We start from the raw sequence: 22,204 nt of genomic DNA on the forward strand, positions 1-22,204 counted from the left end.
GATCTCCTGCACCATCATACTCCAACCAGAGCTCTGAGGTCAACTAACCAGATGTTCCTGGATGTTCTGAGATCTAGGCTCCAAAACAGAGGTGACCGAGCCCCCAAACTGTGGAACAGCCTACCTGTTCATCTAAGAACTGTGCAGACCCAAACTGTGGAACACCCTACCTGTTCATCTAAGAACTGTGCAGACCCAAACTGTGGAACAGCCTACCTGTTCATATAAGAACTGTGCAGACCCAAACTGTGGAACAGCCTACCTGTTCATATAAGAACTGTGCAGACCCAAACTGTGGAACAGCCTACCTGTTCATATAAGAACTGTGCAGACCCAAACTGTGGAACAGCCTACCTGTTCATATAAGAACTGTGCAGACCCAAACTGTGGAACAGCCTACCTGTTCATATAAGAACTGTGCAGACCCAAACTGTGGAACAGCCTACCTGTTCATATAAGAACTGTGCAGACCCAAACTGTGGAACAGCCTACCTGTTCATATAAGAACTGTGCAGACCCAAACTGTGGAACAGCCTACCTGTTCATATAAGAACTGTGCAGACCCAAACTGTGGAACAGCCTACCTGTTCATATAAGAACTGTGCAGACCCAAACTGTGGAACAGCCTACCTGTTCATATAAGAACTGTGCAGACCCCTGACATTTTTAAGTCACTGCTGGAGACCCATCTGTTCTCATTAGCGTTCAATTCAAGATGAGCCTGTCACCACGACATTATTTTTTATTGTGCCTTTTATTGTTTATTGTTCTCTTTATTATTCCTATTTTTACTAACTGTATGTGTCTATTTGATATTTGTGATTGGCTGTTCAGCACTTTGGTCAACCGTGGTTGTGTAAATGTGCTATAAATCAAGTCAAAGTTTATTTAAGATTCAATATTCTTGAATCTTAAATAAACCTAGACTTGACTTTTCTAATTATTGCAACCAAAACAATCATTTCAACTATTTCCAAAGGTATCAATAAATGCATAGTTAACTTGGTTGAGTCGTCACCTGTTTGTTCTTGGTGGGTCTGAAGCAGTCAGGACAGGCACCAGCACTGTGGGAGGGATAACATTATTTAACCATCCAGACATTTGACATGTGGTGAAAGTTCAGTGCTTAACCTTTCTTACTCCTTGGTTACTTTTAGTATTGGTGATGCAGAAACTGAACAATCTGGGAACACAGAGTCTATTTCGGCACGTACATTTTTTTTAGGCTTCCTGTACAGTACCGCCCGGGACTTCCACTTCGGCGCAGCGGTGCCTTTTAAAAACATCGCTTTTAGTTTGAATGCTTATTGCTAAACGTCAAAATTCATATATATTTACTAGCATTTGGGAGTAAATATGCATGGGGGGCCACATGAGAAACCCAGATTGTTGCCGTGGGCCGAACAAATATTGTCATGCCATGGATGGGCAACTTTGATGATAGAGAGGGCCACAAAAAATGTCCTCGCTACCAGGTTTTGCTGAGGGCCGAACGGCGCCAGCGCGAAAGATTTGGTGCATTTGAAGCCAGGTTTAGAGGAATAACTAATTTTAAATTAACAGTTGTGATGTCATTATTCAGTCTTCTTAACCACCAATATTTGATCCTTTTCTCACTCACTCCTATGTCACCACCTGCTCTCAGGGCTTGAAATTAACTTTTTCGACCACCTGCCAATATGGCTGCTAGATTTTAAAGTTACCAGCCAATTAGAATTTCCACTAGCTGAAATGTTTTTCTTGAAATAAATCAGAATATGAGTGGGTTAATTTAAGCATAAGTATCAGTAAGTGTCCCGGGATGATCAAAGCCTGTGTTGAGGGTCACACGAACAAAAATGCAGTCTTGAAGCTAAATAAATCCAAAACCAATGAGTTATTTGAGTTATTTAAATTTCTACTTCAATGTAGCCTTTTAGTCATAAAGATTATTGAAAGATATTCCATATTCCAGACTGAAATATGCTATAACAGAATTGGAGTATTGGCCAGAATATGACATGAACATTTGGACACTTATTCAGCGGGTATCTTGCATGTTGCGTTCAGGTGCACTGTGTGTGCTGCCCATGTGTGCTGTACAGGAAGCCTCAAAAAAAAAGTACGGTTGTCCCAGAGTCTATTTATGTGCCGAAATAGACTCTGAGTTCCCAGATTGGAAACTGAAGCTTATTCTGCTGTTGCACTCACTCTGGTTAAGAGCATCAGCTATATTCCTGCAGAGCAGAGTGCAACAATCCACAGTAGATACAGATAAGATCAAAGTGTATAAAGTGTCCAAAACTTAAAAGGAAACCAAAGACAGAGATGACTTCTCAGGTTGGACTGACATCTGCTCATTAAAATAGCATGCTATTGCAGTTGCAATCTTCTATAGGCTGATCCATGTCAAACCACCGCAAAAAAGGGGCGTGTTAATTGCCTCAAAACATCAAACAAACTAGAACGACCGCACCGCAGATATATGCCTCCGCCAACAAGTGAGCAGTCGACATCCATGTCTGTCCAGACTTTGACGTTTGAGCCAAATGTGAAGAAATTCCATCCAAGTGTTACTGAGATATGGTGTAACCAAGCTTGAAAATGGCGTCCGTGAGGTCACAGTGACCTTAACCTTTGACCAGCAAAATGTAATCAGTTCATCCTTGAGTCCAAGTGGACGTTTGAGGCTATTTCAAAGAAATTCCATCAAGGCGTTCCTGAGATATGGTGTAACCAAGCTTGAAAATGGCGTTCATGAGGTCACAGTGACCTTGACCTTTGACCAGCAAAATGTAATCAGTTCATCCTTGAGTCCAAGTGGACGTTTGAGGCAAATTAGATTAAATCCCGTCAAGGCGTTCCTGAGATATCACGTTAACGAGCCTGAAATGAGCGGTTGTGAGGTCACAGTAACCTTGAACTTTGACCACCAAAATCAAATTAGTTCATGCTTGAGTCCAAGTCGACGTTTGAGCCAAATTGGAATAAATTCCGTCAAGGCATCCCTGAGATATCACGTGAAAGAGCTTGGAAATGGGGTTCGTGAGGTCACAGTGACCTTGAACTTTGACCTTTGACCACCAAAATCTAATCAGTTCATCCTTGAGTCTAAGTGGACGTTTGAGGCTATTTCAAAGAAATTCCATCAAGGCGTCCTCAGATATTGCATTAATGAACATCGGACGGACGGACAACCCAAATCCATAATGCCTCCGGCCTGGCTATCGCCGGCAGAGGCATAACAAGCCGAGTTGAAAAGGAAGCGGTAGTGCGCTGAACGTCCTTTTGCAAAGCGTTTGTTACAGGTTGTTATTGGCTGAACGTCCTTTTGCAAAGCGTTTGTTACAGGTTGTTATTGGCTGAACGTCCTTTTGCAAAGCGTTTGTTACAGGTTGTTATTGGCTGAACGTCCTTTTGCAAAGCGTTTGTTACAGGTTGTTATTGGCTGAACGTCCTTTTGCAAAGCGTTTGTTACAGGTTGTTATTGGCTGAACTTCCTTTTGCAAAGCGTTTGTTACAGGTTGTTATTGGCTGAACGTCCTTTTGCAAAGCGTTTGTTACAGGTTGTTATTGGCTGAACGTCCTTTTGCAAAGTGTTTGTTACAGGTTGTTATTGGCTGAACGTCCTTTTGCAAAGCGTTTGTTACAGGTTGTTATTGGCTGAACGTCCTTTTGCAAAGCGTTTGTTACAGGTTGTTATTGGCTGAACGTCCTTTTGCAAAGCGTTTGTTACAGGTTGTTATTGGCTGAACTTCCTTTTGCAAAGCGTTTGTTACAGGTTGTTATTGGCTGAACCTCCTTTTGCAAAGCGTTTGTTACAGGTTGTTATTGGCTGAACGTCCTTTTGCAAAGCGTTTGTTACAGGTTGTTATTGGCTGAATGTCCTTTTGCAAAGCGTTTGTTACAGGTTGTTATTGGCTGAACCTCCTTTTGCAAAGCGTTTGTTACAGGTTGTTATTGGCTGAACTTCCTTTTGCAAAGCGTTTGTTACAGGTTGTTATTGGCTGAACCTCCTTTTGCAAAGCGTTTGTTACAGGTTGTTATTGGCTGAACGTCCTTTTGCAAAGCGTTTGTTACAGGTTGTTATTGGCTGAACGTCCTTTTGCAAAGTGTTTGTTACAGGTTGTTATTGGCTGAACGTCCTTTTGCAAAGCGTTTGTTACAGGTTGTTATTGGCTGAACATCCTTTTGCAAAGCGTTTGTTACAGGTTGTTATTGGCTGAACGTCCTTTTGCAAAGCGTTTGTTACAGGTTGTTATTGGCTGAACGTCCTTTTGCAAAGTGTTTGTTACAGGTTGTTATTGGCTGAACGTCCTTTTGCAAAGCGTTTGTTACAGGTTGTTATTGGCTGAACATCCTTTTGCAAAGCGTTTGTTACAGGTTGTTATTGGCTGAACGTCCTTTTGCAAAGCGTTTGTTACAGGTTGTTATTGGCTGAACGTCCTTTTGCAAAGCGTTTGTTACAGGTTGTTATTGGCTGAACGTCCTTTTGCAAAGCGTTTGTTACAGGTTGTTATTGGCTGAACATCCTTTTGCAAAGCGTTTGTTACAGGTTGTTATTGGCTGAACGTCCTTTTGCAAAGCGTTTGTTACAGGTTGTTATTGGCTGAACGTCCTTTTGCAAAGCGTTTGTTACAGGTTGTTATTGGCTGAACGTCCTTTTGCAAAGCGTTTGTTACAGGTTGTTATTGGCTGAACGTCCTTTTGCAAAGCGTTTGTTACAGGTTGTTATTGGCTGAACGTCCTTTTGCAAAGCGTTTGTTACAGGTTGTTATTGGCTGAACATCCTTTTGCAAAGCGTTTGTTACAGGTTGTTATTGGCTGAACGTCCTTTTGCAAAGCGTTTGTTACAGGTTGTTATTGGCTGAACGTCCTTTTGCAAAGCGTTTGTTACAGGTTGTTATTGGCTGAACCTCCTTTTGCAAAGCGTTTGTTACAGGTAGTTATTGGCTGAACCTCCTTTTGCAAAGCGTTTGTTACAGGTTGTTATTGGCTGAACGTCCTTTTGCAAAGCGTTTGTTACAGGTTGTTATTGGCTGAACGTCCTTTTGCAAAGCGTTTGTTACAGGTTGTTATTGGCTGAACATCCTTTTGCAAAGCGTTTGTTACAGGTTGTTATTGGCTGAACGTCCTTTTGCAAAGCGTTTGTTACAGGTTGTTATTGGCTGAACCTCCTTTTGCAAAGCGTTTGTTACAGGTAGTTATTGGCTGAACCTCCTTTTGCAAAGCGTTTGTTACAGGTTGTTATTGGCTGAAGTCCGTTTGCAAAGCTTATATCACAGGTAACAAGATCATCCCGCAATAGCACACTTTTAACCAGTAGATGTCAGTGCAGCCTGGGCAGTCATCTCTGTGTGTGACTCCTCCTCTCTCTGGACTCACAGGAAGTGGCAGTCGGCATCGGTCTCCGGGTGAGTGAACTCCACGCCGACCTCGAACACGCTCTGAAACACAACAACACACAGAAGCTCCGGCTGTCAGTGTATCTGTCGTCTGTGAACTCATCTGTTTTACTAAATAAAACGTCTATGAACGCATGTTTGTAAAGCATGTTGGGCTACATCACTGTATAAAAATACCCAATTATCAAAGATCTGACTTCATTTCCTCCAGGTGGTGGGGTCACGTACCCTGGTAACCACGGCAACGCCCCCCAGCTCCTTGGTGACCAGGCCCTGCACGGCCCACTTGAAGGCCTCCTTCACCAGGATGACATCGTCCTTGTCGAGAGCCATGCTCTTCTCTCTGGAGGAGAACGAGCCGCCAACATTACACCGGTCAGCCGATGATGTCATCAAATCAGCTGATGACATCATCATCATATCAACTGTCAACGAACATGTCAAAGAGCTTTTACCTCACTTCCTTCTTCACATGGAGCCAGCAGGAGTGCTGCGGGACAAAAAGCCATGAACATACAAGTCAATGTAGGGCTGGATGATATGGTTGAAATCAATATCACGATAATCATAAGGATTCCTTTCAATATATATATAGAGAGAGAGAGAGAGAGAGAGAGAGAGAGAGAGAGAGAGAGAGAGAGAGAGAGAGAGAGAGATACAGTATACATACAAAGCAATGGCCTCCTATATATATATATATGTATATATATATATATATATATATATATACAGTATACATACAAAGCAATGGCCTCCTATATGTATGTATATATCGTCGCTGTTGTGCCAGGACCTCGAATGTCCCTTTTTTCACTTTTTGTCATAAATCAGTGCCATTGGTCAGCCTTCACGTCTCTGTGTGGTTTTTAACACATGCAACCAATGGAAAAGCATTAAAACGAGCTTGTGAGTAAATCTCGTAACGCCATTCGCCCTCAATCTGTCAGTCAAACCTCGAAATTCGTCCCCTACCTCCATCTGTACCCCCCACGCAGGACAGTAAACCCGGAAAAGTCACACGGCAGACGTGCTGTGTATTTCTGATATCGTTTTGACAAATCCTGGCTTCCTCTGACGTTAATATATCAATCAAATGTTTTCCAGTTATTCCTAGGCTGCAAACTTGTTTTAACACTTTGAGTGCCACGGCCCTTGGGCAAAAGGTTGCTTGCTGTGCCACATAGGCCGCAATGCATTTTAAAACAGTCATATAATTTCTTTAATAATTACTATGTAAACACTGAACACGCACAAATAACGATGAGACTCTCTTCTATCACCTGCAAAAAAAAGTTTATTGATCCCATTTTCCGTTCTTTAGTTATGAGCCGGAGAAGATAGCTTGATTGAACCAAAAACAGCCCTTTTTTTCTACGAGCTGAGATAATGAGCCTTTTGTGAAATTAAACATTTCAAGCACATCACTGACTCTGAAGCTAATTTTCTGATGTCTGGGTCTGTCTGGGTGAAGTGTATGCTGCTCTGCGTGCTCTGCGTGCCCCCCCCCCCCCCCTCAACTGCACACGCCTCCTCCTGGGTGTGTCTTATGTGTCTGGTGGCTCTCTGCTGAGTTTGCTGTGCACACACAGTGAAGGGTGCGCGACATCCAGCTTTTTGGTTCCGCGTGTGTTTGTCACGGGCTCCCATGCTTCCAGTTGAGAATAATAAGGCTGATTATGCAGATGTGCTGTCGCAGCGGACACGGAGGTGCTCAGTTGTGACAGCGGATGCAGCTGCTGCGGGCACAGCTGGCGTTTGGCTTCATGCATGTCGATGCATACGGACGGATGCGATGCGATTTCCTTTTTCCCCAGCGACTTCTTCTGTGTGTTTGGCTCCACTTTCTCTTATCAGGAGAGTGCTGTCGCCACCTAATGGGTTTGTAAAATAGGTTATAGACCTCCAATAGCTACAATATTGTAAGAGGCGATGTAAGAAGCTTAGATCGACACCCCCCCCGTCAAAAAAACAATTTGGAGTTACTGACGCCATTTGGCGTCGCTGGCAGCCTACGGTAAATTTCTAATGACGCCATATGGCGTCGCTGGCACTCAATGTGTTAACATGCAAATCGGAGTGTTTTTCTGACGAGAATAAAGTAACGTTAACGCTACGTTATGTCAGACTATTTCTCACTCCATGCGAAAGCCCCCGCCTCGGCCATGAGAGGCGAGCATGGAGGCGAGGGGCACGCTGTTGCTGCTGCGCATGCCCCCGCGGCCCGGAGCTTGGGGAATCGTGCATGAGCATACGACTCTCTCCCGCCTGACTGGCCGGGAGAAAGTGCTTCCAATTCGGACTGATAATATAAACAACATCATTTGAGCTTATCCAGGTAAGATATTAATAAAGTAATGACACATTCAGCGGGAAACTAACTATAATTAAGACATGTGCCAACTTTGACAACGTTTGGTTCAGTATTTTAAGAGCAAACAGGTTTTTTTAACTTCCTGAAAAGTTGCTGTTTTGGAGATTCGAGGTCCTGGAACGACAGCGACGATATGTATGTATATATATACATACATATATGTACATACATACATACATATTATATATATATATATATGATATGGCTTACATAAGCATAATCATGATAAATAATCTAATTAATGTTCATCATATTGAACCGAACGGTAATGTTTGGTGTGATGTCAAAGATGAAGTTTTCATATAATATTCCTACCATACATAAACCACAAAATTACTTTCAAACAAACAGTTAGAATATAACGAGTGATGTTCGCGAGAGCAGAAAGTAGCGAGGACAGCTGTTTTGGGTCTGTTGCTACGGCCGTAAACCGTTTCGCTCTGCCTACTGTAGCAACAGACCCAAAACAAGAAGGACGGCTTTCCTCGCTACTTCAAAGGGCTTTATACTCTCACGAGCATCTCTCTTTATATTCTAACAGTTTGTTTGAAAGTCATTTTGTAGTTATGGCCGAAGTGGCTGCCGTAAACCGTTTCGTTTCACTTCCTGATCTGCCCGGCCCGCACACAGACTATAATCATCAAGACAGCACTCACACACTGATTCACTCGGCGTTGGTCTCATCTACTATTAGAGGTAAGATGTGAGGCATCGATATTAAATTTAGACTGTTTAATAACAATCGAAAATCCTGCTCGTAGTTGCTTTAATAACTTTTTAATAAGTCGAGTTAATACATTCTTACCTCCATATGTTAATGTTTTCTGTGATGTTTGTCAGCAGGATTATGGAAAAACTACTCGCCTGATTTCATGAAACTTTGTGGAAGAGTGGAAGGAAGAACCAGTTACATTTTGGAGCGGATGTGGATCCGACTCGAGAACAATAAGAGCAGGAACCTTGGCGGAGGGTCTGCGCTCTCCGAGTGCCGTTCTAGATCCTTCTTTAGTCAACAGTAGGCTCTTTCACACCGGCCTTGAAAGCCGAAAAATGTACGGAAAATAGGATTTGCGCCTCCGATGTGAAAGTCGTGAACGCGCTTTGGTGGACAATTGTTTTACGCCTTTTGTCCCGCGACGGTAGGTAGTAACAGCGCCGGGTTACCTGGCAACCCGCCTCCATTTGAAAGCGTCATCGCAGCGAGCCGGAAAAGGTGCGAATGGTCAGCTCATTCATAAAAAAATTACAGGGGAAATCACCTCATGTATCAAGAAAGTGCAGGAGTGAAAGTAAAAAAAGTAGCCTATACAATCATGACTGCCGGGGCGCCAGGAGGAATGCTCCGTGCGGTTAGGCTTTATGCTCAAACGATGTTGACATTAGTAGGTAGGCTACAATTAACGGATATAATAATAAGCTTCAGAGGGCTATAGCTGTCTGTGGCGAGTTGGTCTGAGGTTATTCCCTCTCGAAATCAGCTCTGTGCATTCCCTTACAAAAACTACTAACGTTAAGTAGTCATGTGCATTTATAGCCTATACTATTCCCCCGACGAACGTTATGTAGACTGCAGCTGTTTGATATGCGGGCGGTCATGTATCGTTCCAATTTTAGTAGGACACCATATCGATCTGCCCGCCCACCATGCGAGTGCACTATCCTCCCTGCTCAGCGGACTAGGAGGGAAGTCTTGTTGTTGAATGAATTCGTTCATCATACAGTAGCCTAGGCTACACTAACCTATGAAAATATTAATTTGGGCTAGGAGGAGCAGGAAATCCCTCCGCTCGCCTTTCAATCCGGGAGCAGGGGATTTCACCTGAAAGTACACCACAGCACGGGAATGTGGCCGTGCTGCTTGGCTCTGTGTGAAAGCAATTTCTGTGGCGAGGCGGCTGGCTTTGCGGGACTCCTAACCGGCAATTTTTGCGAGATCTGTGTGTGAAAGAGCCTATTATTACACTGTACAAAGTCATACTGACCAGGCAATGTGCAGTGATTCCCAACCAGGGGTACATGTACCCCTAGGCTAGCGCTACTGGAGCAACTTGCAGGGGGTACTTGGAAAGATTAGAGATTACAATTTATTTCCAAAATGATTTAAAGAAAATATATTCCAAATAATTTCATAGGCCCATCTTGGTCAAACTGACAACTTTTTCCAATTGAAAACTGTCAGAATTGTATTAAAGGGGAGTCATTCAAATGATATCTATTTACTAATCAGATGGAGACGCCTACAGTTTAATATGAGCTTAATGGAACAAATTGAGGAAAATAATCAACTTGCATGAGTGAGGGGGTACTAGGCATTAGGGGTGGGGGGGAAAATCGATACACCATAGTATCGCGATATTTTGCCTGACGATATTGTATCGATATTGCAAAAAAAAAAATTGCAGGCCATGCCAGGCCACCGGGCTACTATAAACTTTAGTTCCAAGGCCAGCAGTAACAAACGGTAGCATATTTTCATTTTGTTTTAACAGTAACGGTTTTGTCATAACAGTAATTTACAAATTCCCCAGTTACTGAATGGGCTCAGGGCTGCACAAGATGTTTTGTGTAAGCGAGGTTGCATTGTTCAAAAACTACCTAAGTACAGTAGAGCTGCAACTATCGATTCTTTTAGTAATCGAGTATTCTACCGAATAATCCATCGATTAATCGAGTAATCGGATAAGAACCCTTTTTTGTGTTTTCAAAGGCTTATCGTAAATATACACCAAAAAATAAGATAAATCTCTTCAAATAAACAACTACATTAGTTTCTTTCTTAGAAAAAACAACATTTTGATTTTTAAATTGCATAGAACTGGCAGTGGCACCATTCATCTTTTCAACCTGACGTTTGAGTTCTTCCAGTGTACAGCAACTGTTAAATAATATGAATGAATGGCTTACTAGCTAGTTTACATCCTTCATTTACCTTACAGCTGCATGACACACACACTCTTTCTCTCTCACACATACTCACTCTCTCTTTCTCTCTCACACACCAACAGGCTAGTGTGATCACACACACACACACACACACACACACACACACACACACACACACACACACACACACACACACACACAAAACGCTGTTAAATTAGCCGCTAACGTTAATGTTAGGTTGAGCTTTGTATTTCTCACAGAAAACGGTCCAAACTTCTCAGAGAGAGCGGTCGGTATTCACTAAAGCCTTCATATCTCAGGCTCTGTAGTACATAGAAACATAAAAATAAAAAGCATTTGAGAGCTTAACCCTTTGGCTTTTCGTATTATATTTGCTCTAATGTTCATTAAAAAAAATCTTAAAAATCTTTAACCCCAAAAAATAAAAAGATTCTAATGCATTTTAAGACATGTTAATAAAGATTACGGCAAATGTAACCCTTCCAAATAAAAAGCCACGGGTTTAAGCTGTCAAATGCTTTTTATTTCATGTTGATAGCTACTATACAGGCTGAGGAAATACGTTATGTTGAACCCTTGACAATTACTGCAGCAACGTTAGCGTTAACGCTAACGTTAACGTTAGCGATCTCTGTTTTGCAGTCGTTGTGAAGACAGTGAAAAGCCCCGTTATCTAACAACTACAACTGCAGTGAAACAACTTATCCAGCTAACGCTAGCTAATTAAATAACGTTATCTGATGTTGTAGTCGATGCCTCTCTCAACGTTACAGCTCAAGGCGGTGGAGGTGCTGCTAACATTAGCTGCGGTGCGCTGCCTGCTTCATTCACCCTCAGCCTATCTAGTAATACGTTACAGTCTTCAGCATTTAGCTACTGTAAATATATCTTGTGTTTGACCATGCTTCCTCAAGTTTGACGTGTTTCCCTGGCCAGCTTTGCAATTCACATCACAAATGTTGCAACCAGTGTTGTCTGAGTCTATCTTGGGAAAGTGTAGCCACATTTTCGGCTGCTCCCGTTTGTTGACGTTTCAGGTAGAGTGACGGACTGACGTAACGCGCTCTCACGTGTTGCCTTAAGGTTCCGTCGGAATTTCTATTTTACCCACTCTCTTCTATTACTCAGATGCGTGTCGAGGCGAATCATTTTGGCCTCGATCAATTTAATTATTCGAGTTATTCGAGGTACTCGAGGAATCGTGACAGCTCTAAAGTACAGTAGTCCACACGCACATCCAGTTAAGGTGGACTGTAAGTAGACTGTAACAAACAGTTCAGCTTGTCAGGTGCATGCAACTATGACATGAGTTTATGAAAGTTGTTGGTCTGTCTACTTGACAATGTTGCTGCAATAAAATGGTTGAAGTCAGATGTACAGACTGGAAAATTGTTCTTATATAAACCAGATGTTGACAAAGTATTCCTTTGGTGACATCATTTGCAGTTGAAAAAGTAAGAAATCGCAATATATCGCAATATTCAATATATCTGCGATATCGCAATATGGCAATACTATCGTATCGTGACTCAAGTATCGTTTTAGTATCGTACCGTGGGCATCTGGTGATTCCCACCCCTACTAGGCATCATGAGTGAGGGGGTACTAGGCAGGGCAAAACAGCTCAAGGGGGATATAAGACAAAAAAAGGTTGGGTACCACTGAGAGTGATGCTAGTATATAATATTCTGGAATTTATTAAATTAACTGGTTTTGTTACAGTTTCAACCCATTTAGACATTTTGACAAGTTATTACATAATTATCAGGTACTGGTACACGACTTCTAACACACACACACCCCTACCTCTCGGACACACAGCTGAGCAGGGAGAGCGACCGACAGCACCATGGTGTCGAACTCGTAGTTCTCTGCCTTCACTGCCTCCGCTATCTGTAAGGATAACAACACAAAAACACCTGTTTATCTCCGTGATGACACAGTGAAGTGTTAGGTATGACACCGGTCCTAAATGGGGTCCTAAATGGTCACACACACACACACACACACACACACACACACACACACACACACACACACACACACACACACACACACACACCTTGGTGGCGTGCGTCCTGTCACAGAACTCCTGCAGCACTCCCAGACACACCACACACACGCGTGACTCCGCCTGCAGGCTGACGGGCGCCGCAGCGGCGTCGGCCTCCGATTGGTCGGCAGTCGCCCCGTGGTCGAGTTTCAGTCTTTTACTTGGCGGGTCCTCGGTGGGTGCTGCTGGTACCGCTGCATCATGGGATTTGTTGTTCTCCTCTGTAGCTACTGAATCTTTGGATTTGCCGTTTTCGGCATCACTGATGAAGGCTTGAAGTTCCTTGAGTGTATCCTGAGGAAGACAACAGATGATGGATCACTAGAGGACCACTGGAGAGGTTCTAATGCTTCTCAGACGTTACGAGATCACAACAGATGAGTCCCTGCCGCCTGCTCGTTCACATTCATCCAGAACACACAGCAAAGCCACAGCAACAGGAACCATCATTCAACATTTCCACTCTCACTCTGTACTGAGGGGCTCTTTACACGAGGACACTTTCTGGAAGAAACCACACAATAGCGTTTCCTTCACACCTTCTCCCCGTTTACATGAGCGCTGTTGAATTTTTAAAACGCCATAATGTACATGCCAGGTCGCTAGGTGGCAGTGTGATCACCTTATTCTTTGCCCATACAAGGACGCTTCTGCATGACGTCATTTCGTAATCGTCTTTCCGGTTTTAAACGCGGGAGTAGAGTACACTTTCCGCAGTCATTTAGACTTGCCAAAAATCTTTTTTCAAGCTAAAAAAAGAAAACCAAACTGTTTTAAAGTTTTAATATTTGTCGGGTGAGAATGTAACATATATGTGACCAGTTTATCAGAATAACGCCTATTGGAAATCTTTAACGAGCAGCGAGGACCGGGAGCGCTGAGTGTGCTATCTGTCAAACCCTACTGTAGTTAGGCTACTGGCAGTGAGAAAACACTGTCGACGTGCTTTTGTAACTAACGTTAAATGCCGACCGGGTGCAGCCATCGGCTCCTCGCAGCAGTAACGTTCTGAACATGTAACTGAAGTTGGCCGCAGTGTAGCTTAATTCTGAGTGTTGCCAAACTTCATTCATACCGACGTTTTATTTGGTTGCCAACTCGCGCACGGCTATGGCGTAATCGCGTGTGTCGCGTGTGCAGGCACGTCAGAGTTTCTGAAATGTGCCGTTCCAAAGCGATTACATGGAGCCCTCAGCCCCGCTCAGCGTCTCAAACAAGTTTCACTCTGGAGGGTGGTTTTAAAATGTGTCGTTTCCTAAGCGCGAATTCGCCGTCGCCGTCTAAAAGGGAGGCAACAACGATAAAATAATTCCCCGTCACCATAGGAAACCGTCCTCGTGTAAAGTGCCCCTGAGAGACGTGTATTTATTCACTCTTCAGTGGATCTGACAAGTCTCACTATCTATTTTGCACTACTTTACAAAGCTGACAAGTCTCACTATTTATTTTGCACTACTTTACAAAGCTGACAAGTCTCACTATCTATTTTGCACTACTTTACAAAGCTGACAAGTCTCACTATCTATTTTGCACTACTTTACAAAGCTGACAAGTCTCACTATCTATTTTGCACTACTTTACAAAGCAGCGCTTGTAGGCAGCAGCAGGTCAGAGCTGGCCTGCAAGAAAGGAGGCAAGGAAGTGCTGCAAGCCAGGCAGCATCAAAACTGCAGGAGAAAGACATGGTTTGATATCGTTTCCACTGACATCTTTTTACACACAGTCAGTCTAATTACAGAGCAAGCAAAAGCTGTTGAAATGGTCAAGCTTCAGGCACTTTGGGGGTTGATGAAGCTATTTCACCTGGACACTTCACATGGATGACATGGAGCACTTGTTCAAGTCTGCACATGTATTACAGAAGACTAGAGCAACTGATGTTTCCACTAAGCGTCTGTTTAAAGAACCTGGTTGGAGCGTTTTGGACGTACCGTACATCTCCAGTGTCTCCATTGTGCTGTCATGAGTGTATTGAGAGCTGTGGCATGTTTTAAAGGGGGACTGACCCCCCCAGATTTCTTGCAAAACGGTATTCTACTTGATTTGAAAACTCTACAGGCAAGATGGCCGCCTATACTCCCTTCTGTACCCTGGCAGAATAAACTATCAGAACTTGGCCAATAAGTATGTAAGATACAAAATAATACAAATTGTAATGTCTTTATTTGTTGCAGAATGCAGAGGACATGTAACCGTTTAGTTAACTCGCATTCCAGGAATATTGTATTTACTGCGCTGCTCTAAAATAACGTAGTTGGCTCGAGACCGTTTCGTCCTGGAACCCACTCGCTTTGCGCCAGAACACAATCGATTTGGGGGTGGAACACGCCAGGATTGGCCAACGCCAACGCCAGTGCCCAGAACTGTCAAATCAAATCATCGACAGAGACGCTATGGCCCGCCTCCCAGTATTTTCAGTGTATCAGAGATAGAGAACGATAACGATAAATGATCAATAGCCACGTTATAAACAACAAACTAACGCTGGTGATCCGTATGGAAACAGTGTTACTCGAAATGTTTAAAAGACTACAGTAATAATCACATGGGGGAAAAAAAACATTTTTTCACATGAGTGGGGCACGCGCAAATACCACCGTGACGTCACGATGTACCAAATCTCCCATTCATTTGAGGGCACACAAAAAAGCAGGTTTGAACCCATAGAGGGAACTTATGCTGCTGAAAATGATACAAATGGTACAATGGTAACAGTTTGGTCTCAAATGTGGAAATTTTGACCAGAATTCTTCACACAACACCCCCAAAGTCATATTGGTTAAAAGCTGAAAAAAAGTGTTTTGGGGGTAAGTTACACTTTAAGTAGCTGTCATGACTGTATTGAGAGCTGTGGCATGTTTTAAGTAGCTGTCATGACTGTATTGAGAGCTGTGGCAGCATGTTTTAAGTAGCTGTCATGACTGTATTGAGAGCTGTGGCATGTTTTAAGTAGCTGTCATGACTGTATTGAGAGCTGTGGCATGTTTTAAGTAGCTGTCATGACTGTATTGAGAGCTGTGGCATGTTTTAAGTAGCTGTCATGGCTGTATTGAGAGCTGTGGCATGTTTTAAGTAGCTGTCATGACTGTATTGAGAGCTGTGGCAGCATGTTTTAAGTAGCTGTCATGACTGTATTGAGAGCTGTGGCATGTTTTAAGTAGCTGTCATGACTGTATTGAGAGCTGTGGCATGTTTTAAGTAGCTGTCATGACTGTATTGAGAGCTGTGGCATGTTTTAAGTAGCTGTCATGACTGTATTGAGAGCTGTGGCATGTTTTAAGTAGCTGTCATGACTGTATTGAGAGCTGTGGCATGTTTTAAGTAGCTGTCATGACTGTATTGAGAGCTGTGGCATGTTTTAAGTAGCTGTCATGACTGTATTGAGAGCTGTGGCATGTTTTAAGTAGCTGTCATGACTGTATTGAGAGCTGTGGCATGTTTTAAGTAGCTGTCATGGCTGTATTGAGAGCTGTGGCATGTTTTAAGTAGCTGTCATGACTGTATTGAGAGCTGTGGCATGTTTTAAGTAGCTGTCATGACTGTATTGAGAGCTGTGGCATGTTTTAAGTAGCTGTCATGACTGTATTGAGAGCTGTGGCATGTTTTAAGTAGCTGTCATGACTGTATTGAGAGCTGTGGCATGTTTTAAGTAGCTGTCATGACTGTATTGAGAGCTGTGGCATGTTTTAAGTAGCTGTCATGACTGTATTGAGAGCTGTGGCATGTTTTAAGTAGCTGTCATGACTGTATTGAGAGCTGTGGCATGTTTTAAGTAGCTGTCATGACTGTATTGAGAGCTGTGGCATGTTTTAAGTAGCTGTCATGACTGTATTGAGAGCTGTGGCATGTTTTAAGTAGCTGTCATGACTGTATTGAGAGCTGTGGCATGTTTTAAGTAGCTGTCATGACTGTATTGAGAGCTGTGGCATGTTTTAAGTAGCTGTCATGACTGTATTGAGAGCTGTGGCATGTTTTAAGTAGCTGTCATGACTGTATTGAGAGCTGTGGCATGTTTTAAGTAGCGGTCATGACTGTATTGAGAGCTGTGGCATGTTTTAAGTAGCTCTATAGCGAAGTCATTTATGACACTTTGGTCAGGATCGATCAGCGTGATGGAAAATGAATGGGAAATATGAGCCGCTCCTTTAAAACTGGGAAATGGGAATGTGACTGTTCAAAGGTCATGAGCTCTGACAGTGACGTCACCAGTGCTCGGATTTTCTCTGCCAAACAGCCCCGACCTCAAAAATCCAAGATGGCTGCTCCGCGCAACAACAGTAGTTAAAATCTTGGTAAATACTGTTTATTAGCACTTGTCTTGTTTGTGTCTCATTACATCAGCTGTACACACAGCACTGTCTAACTTCTATCTGTGTGGACATGTTGCTGCAGTGTTTGTATGCGCAGAATACCTCGTTATCAATTGTTATTGCCAACGATGGCTAGCCTGGCTAGAGCTAACCCTGGCTGCTTTCCAGAATGTTTAAATGGAACGCTGACACAACTCGGATGTGACGTCACTCAACCGTGAAATCCTTCACTCCCGGTTTGAACAGAACGGACCATTAGGATCCAGGCGAAAGATGGCAGAAGCTACACAGGAAGTGGTACCTGGTAGGTGTGTCGGTAGGCGGCCTGCACCCGCACACAGCAGAACCTGAGCACGCAGCGAGCGCAGCACCCGGCTGACAGCAGCTTGTGGACTAAAGGCTTGTCCTTCTCCTTCAGCGGCAGCATGGCTCCAGGCTGGAGAGGAGGATTATAACACTTCATTAGGAATCACTGGTTTGTGGGTCATGGTTAAGAACAACTGAACCCAAACTCCACAGTGTGATCATAGCTGTTGCCTATGTGCCCGACACCTGTCCAGCTCTGTATCCCTGTGTTGTTGTTTTCCTTTATGAAATGTAGATCTTTAAACAACATGTTGACTTTCTGTTTTTGCTCTCCCCGTTGTTTACTGACTAGAACACTATGTATAGCGATCGCTATTTCTTGCTGGAAACAGCTCGCTAGTTACTGAAGCACGAGTGTACTGCTGTCAGCTAAGCTAGCTAGAGCTAGTTACTGAAGCATGAGTGTCCTGCTGTCAGCTAAGCTAGCTAGAGCTAGTTACTGAAGCATGAGTGTACTGCTGTCAGCTAAGCTAGCTAGAGCTAGTTACTGAAGCACGAGTGTCCTGCTGTCAGCTAAGCTAGCTAGAGCTAGTTACTGAAGCACGAGTGTACTGCTGTCAGCTAAGCTAGCTAGAGCTAGTTACTGAAGCACGAGTGTACTGCTGTCAGCTAAGCTAGCTAGAGCTAGTTACTGAAGCATGAGTGTCCTGCTGTCAGCTAAGCTAGCTAGAGCTAGTTACTGAAGCATGAGTGTACTGCTGTCAGCTAAGCTAGCTAGAGCTAGTTACTGAAGCATGAGTGTACTGCTGTCAGCTAAGCTAGCTAGAGCTAGTTACTGAAGCATGAGTGTACTGCTGTCAGCTAAGCTAGCTACCACTTTACCCTGCTAGCCGGGGCGCTTCTCGCATTAGCTAGTAATGCTCAGTATGAGTTGCTGCACAACTCCTGCTAACGTGATATACCTACCAGATGCAGACCACGTTGATGTGTGACGATATAAAGGAATAAAACGCAATGTTGTTCAGTTACTAGCGTTAGTTAGCATCATAGATTGTAGATTAGCATCATGTCAACATGCTCTTCTTCCTCTTCTTCTTCTTCCTCTTCTTCTTCTTCTTCTAATGTTTTATGGCGGTTGGCAAACAGCTTTTGTGCATTACCGCCACCTTCTGGATTTTAGCAGTTACAAAAATATTCTCTTCAGTGTGAAAAACAAAACGACGTCCACCCAAAATACTCCAAAACATAATAGTGTCCATTCTTCTGTCACACAGACTCACTCGTCTGGGTTTTATCAAATGCTTCCCTCAGTATATTGTCTAGATCTTTCCCAGTTACATCCACCACGTCCAAAAGCCTCCTGGCAGCGTCCAGCACCATCTCGATTCTCTCTGTCTTCCCCGTCACATCAACAGCACAGTTGACACAAATGCTCTTCTGTTTCCTACTGTCTCAGACGAAGCAGACAAAGCTAATCAATCCGATTCCCGGATCAGTTCAGCTCAAAAATAATAATTGAGAAAGGTTCGGTTTTAGCCACTGACCTAGTTTTAGCCACCGCTCTGCAGACGACAGGTCACGCGTCAAACAGCTGCCTTCCTTCCTGTAGAATTTGAACGATAAATACAATATTTTAAATTCATTATTAGTAGCTAATCACTTTCTACTGCCTTGCTGGCCCCTCCCTACTAGTTCCTTCTGGAGTATTTAATATCAACAAGATTAATACATAGAATTTGAAGAATTGATTATAGTTAATTGGTTCCTTATTATTTAATTGTGATTAGTGTGTTTATTGTTTGATATGAATTAATTGTTGGTGTGCATAGAATCACAGAGAGATAGATTTTTGTCCACACTCCAGACCAATGGGTGGCGGTAATGCACCCGAAAGTTGTTTGCCAATCGCCATTAAACTCAAAAGAAGAAGAAGAAGAAGAAGAAGAGGATCTGCGCATGCTCGGGCCGCTGTGATGCGTCGGATGTTACGTCATAGAGGCGGTAGTTTAAATCTTTCTGCTTATTTACTGTCAATGCTTTCTGCTCACGACTCGAGAGAGGCTCATAACATCGATCAGTAAGGATGATGGCGTCTAAACCAAGTGCAGGAGGAATATCTTCAAGTCGACGGAACGTGTTGCAGAATATTACGAACTGGGCAGGTGAGGTAGCTTCCACCTCTTCTAATGTTGCATTTTCCAGCCATCTAGTGTGTTTCAAACGGAGCGAAGTCAACGCTGCTAGCTAGCTAGCTAACCGCTGATCCAACAGGCAACAGTGTAGTTAGTTAGCTTCTTCTGCCAAATTGAATCTGAATGTAGCTTAGCGAAGAAGACTACGGCTGCAAGTCACGTCTAACAAATCCATTTGAAACGACGTAGCAGCTGTGTGGGGTATTCATGTCGTTCATTTACGCTGAGTTTAAAATCGTCCAGTGTGCTAAGAAACAACGTAATGCGCTCTATAACGTTACCTGAAGAACGTTAACCGCTTGGTGAAATGAAGTAGCCACACTGTAGCCTACATGTCATGGGCAACAGACCCGGCAGACGAGCAAAATGCAGCTCTTGTGTCCAAACGTTAAGTTTGTTGAACATGAGAGGCGACGTTACGCAAAGGAGGCAAACATCAAACCGTTGCTGCAACTTCTACCGACTTTTAACCTTTTCAAATCGGCATTTCTTTCTCTCTCTCTCTCTCTCTCTCTCTCTCTCTCCTCTCTCTCTCTCTCTCTCTCTCTCTCTCTCTCTCTCTCTCTCTCTCTCTCTCTCTCTCTCTCTCTCTCTCTCTCTCTCTCTCTCTCTCTCTCTCTCTCTCTCTCTCTCTCTCTCTCTCTCTCTCTCTCTCTCTCTCTCTCTCTCTCTCGGAGTCCTGGCCTCACCTTGTGTGTTGTCTGTTCCCTGCAGTGAGGAGGAGGAGTCCCAAGCAGTCACCTTCCAGCTCCCACACAGTGAAACTGGATGAAGAGAACGTCCCCCCTAAAGGAGAGGTGAGGCCCCAAAACGTCCTGTTCTCCTCACTAGCACTTTGTCACACTGTCCCATCTCCCCCCACTAAGCAACAACAAAAAGGCAGGTGGTGGTCTATACTGTTATATACTATATATATAGGTCTATACTGGAGAACAAATATGAATTGTTTAGAAAATAAAATATTGAAGAAGAAAAAAGTAGCTTTAACATTTACTCTCATATAACCACCTATTAGGACAGTTTTAGTTGTGGGTGCATCAGTGATTAAAGTCATCACTCCCTACCACAAGTAGAAGTTTGAACAGGTTATCCTGTTATATTCTGTTAGGTTCTCATTATTCTGTTTTTTCTTTTAAGTTGCTTAAGACGAAATCCCAATCCCAATTTTAAGTATTAATTCATTCTTCTTTTTTAAGATGGAGGCACTGATTTGTTGTTGTTTGTCTCTATCCCTGAACCAGGGCTTTGCGTTCTGGCACAAGACTGTGGTTAAGAAGCTGACAGAGGAGTGGAGCCAGAAGAACTGCCACCTACAGGCTGAACTGAGCCAAGCAACAGCCGACAAGGTCAGTAAAGCTTTAAGGTGTGTCGACAGGGGCGTATGTTTTCACGCCTCCCATTCATTGTGTATTGGAGACAGCCACGCATAACCGTTTGCATAAGGTTGAGGATTCTCAACTTTATGCAAATGACTTAGGCACCCAGAGCCTCCCCCGCCTGCTGAACTTGTATCTGATCTTTTAAACCAACGGTTGTAAAGGCAAAACAAAGACAGGGAGACACAGCATGGCCTATTGGAGGCATAACAAATCAGAAATAACGCGCTCAACTCCTTACTTATAGCCGGTTATGTAAACTGGGTGCTGGATCCCTAAAACAAGTATAATTCTAAAAAACGAAAAGGACAGCACTCTAAGTGTAAAGGTTTTATTGCCACACAATAGGACGTTTCGGGCAGCAGCCCTTCTTCAGCTGTAATGGCAATTACATGCAGGTGATGCACAGGTGCCTCTAATTATAGGTCCCATGTGGCACAATCAGGGTAGACCAGCAGAGGGAGTCAGCAAGGTCAATGCAGGTACATTCATAGAACATTCAAAGAAAACAAACAAAAGACATCTCCTCATTAAGCCCCTTAGGGATGAGGGTATCAAGGGAGTGGATCCAGTAGGCCTCTCTTTGAAGGAGGATCTTGTCTCTATTCCCTCCTCGCCGTGGCATATTTACTATTCCAATGGCCATGTAATGAAGATCACTCAAACTGTGGTTCAAACTATTAAAATGTCTCGCAACTGATGATTTCTCATCATGATTGCGTATAGAGCATTTGTGTTCACAGATTCTGGTTTTTAACTCGCGTTTGGTTTTGCCTACATAGTATAAATGACATGGGCATTTCAACAAGTAAACAACATATCTAGTGTTACATGTGATTCTGCCTCTGACCTTAATGTTCACACCAGAACTTGGATGCGTGAAATGATTACCTTTGAGCATGGCATAACAATGTACACAATTATGGCAAGGAAAATGACCAGAAGGAATAGAACGAGAAAGAAAGTGAGTGGGTCTCTTGGGCAGGTCTGACTTTACTAAAAAATCTCTTAAATTGGAGGACCTCTTATAAAAATATCTGGGTGAAGTTTGAAAAGCATTAGAAATGTGAAAGTCACTTTCCAGTATGTGCCAATATCTACTCGCTACTTCTTTGACTGACTTAGATATAGGACTATAGGTGGAGACAAATGCTAGGCCCTGAGAAGAGGTGTCTCTGGAACTAGATTTAAGTAAATCAGACCGCTGCACTTGTCGTACTCTGTTGAGATGGTTCTCCAATAAATCATCCCCATATCCCCTCTCCTTAAAATTAACACAAAGATTTTTAGCATATAGCTCAAAAGAAT

General features: G+C 43.2%; 1 protein-coding gene across 1 annotated transcript in view; it reads right to left on the reverse strand.

The window, feature by feature from the left end:
- pus10 (pseudouridine synthase 10) overlaps window positions 1–18,439 on the reverse strand; it is a gene marked incomplete at its 3' end in the record, with an annotated part of 32,421 nt that extends 13,982 nt beyond the window's left edge. The window contains exons 1-8 of the mRNA XM_083636011.1: window positions 18,295–18,439; window positions 17,324–17,458; window positions 12,722–13,006; window positions 12,466–12,552; window positions 5,840–5,874; window positions 5,613–5,727; window positions 5,365–5,426; window positions 1,019–1,064 (exon numbers count right to left, since the gene is read on the reverse strand). Of these exons, the coding sequence (XP_083492137.1) occupies window positions 1,019–1,064; window positions 5,365–5,426; window positions 5,613–5,727; window positions 5,840–5,874; window positions 12,466–12,552; window positions 12,722–13,006; window positions 17,324–17,449 (756 nt within the window). The 5' untranslated portion in view covers window positions 17,450–17,458; window positions 18,295–18,439. The remainder of the gene's footprint in view (window positions 1–1,018; window positions 1,065–5,364; window positions 5,427–5,612; window positions 5,728–5,839; window positions 5,875–12,465; window positions 12,553–12,721; window positions 13,007–17,323; window positions 17,459–18,294) is intronic.
- Window positions 18,440–22,204: the final 3,765 nt, after the last annotated feature.

The sequence above is a fragment of the Poromitra crassiceps genome (genome assembly GCF_964638095.1).
Source record: "Poromitra crassiceps genome assembly, chromosome: 4".
NCBI classification, from domain to species: Eukaryota; Metazoa; Chordata; class Actinopteri; order Beryciformes; family Melamphaidae; genus Poromitra; species Poromitra crassiceps.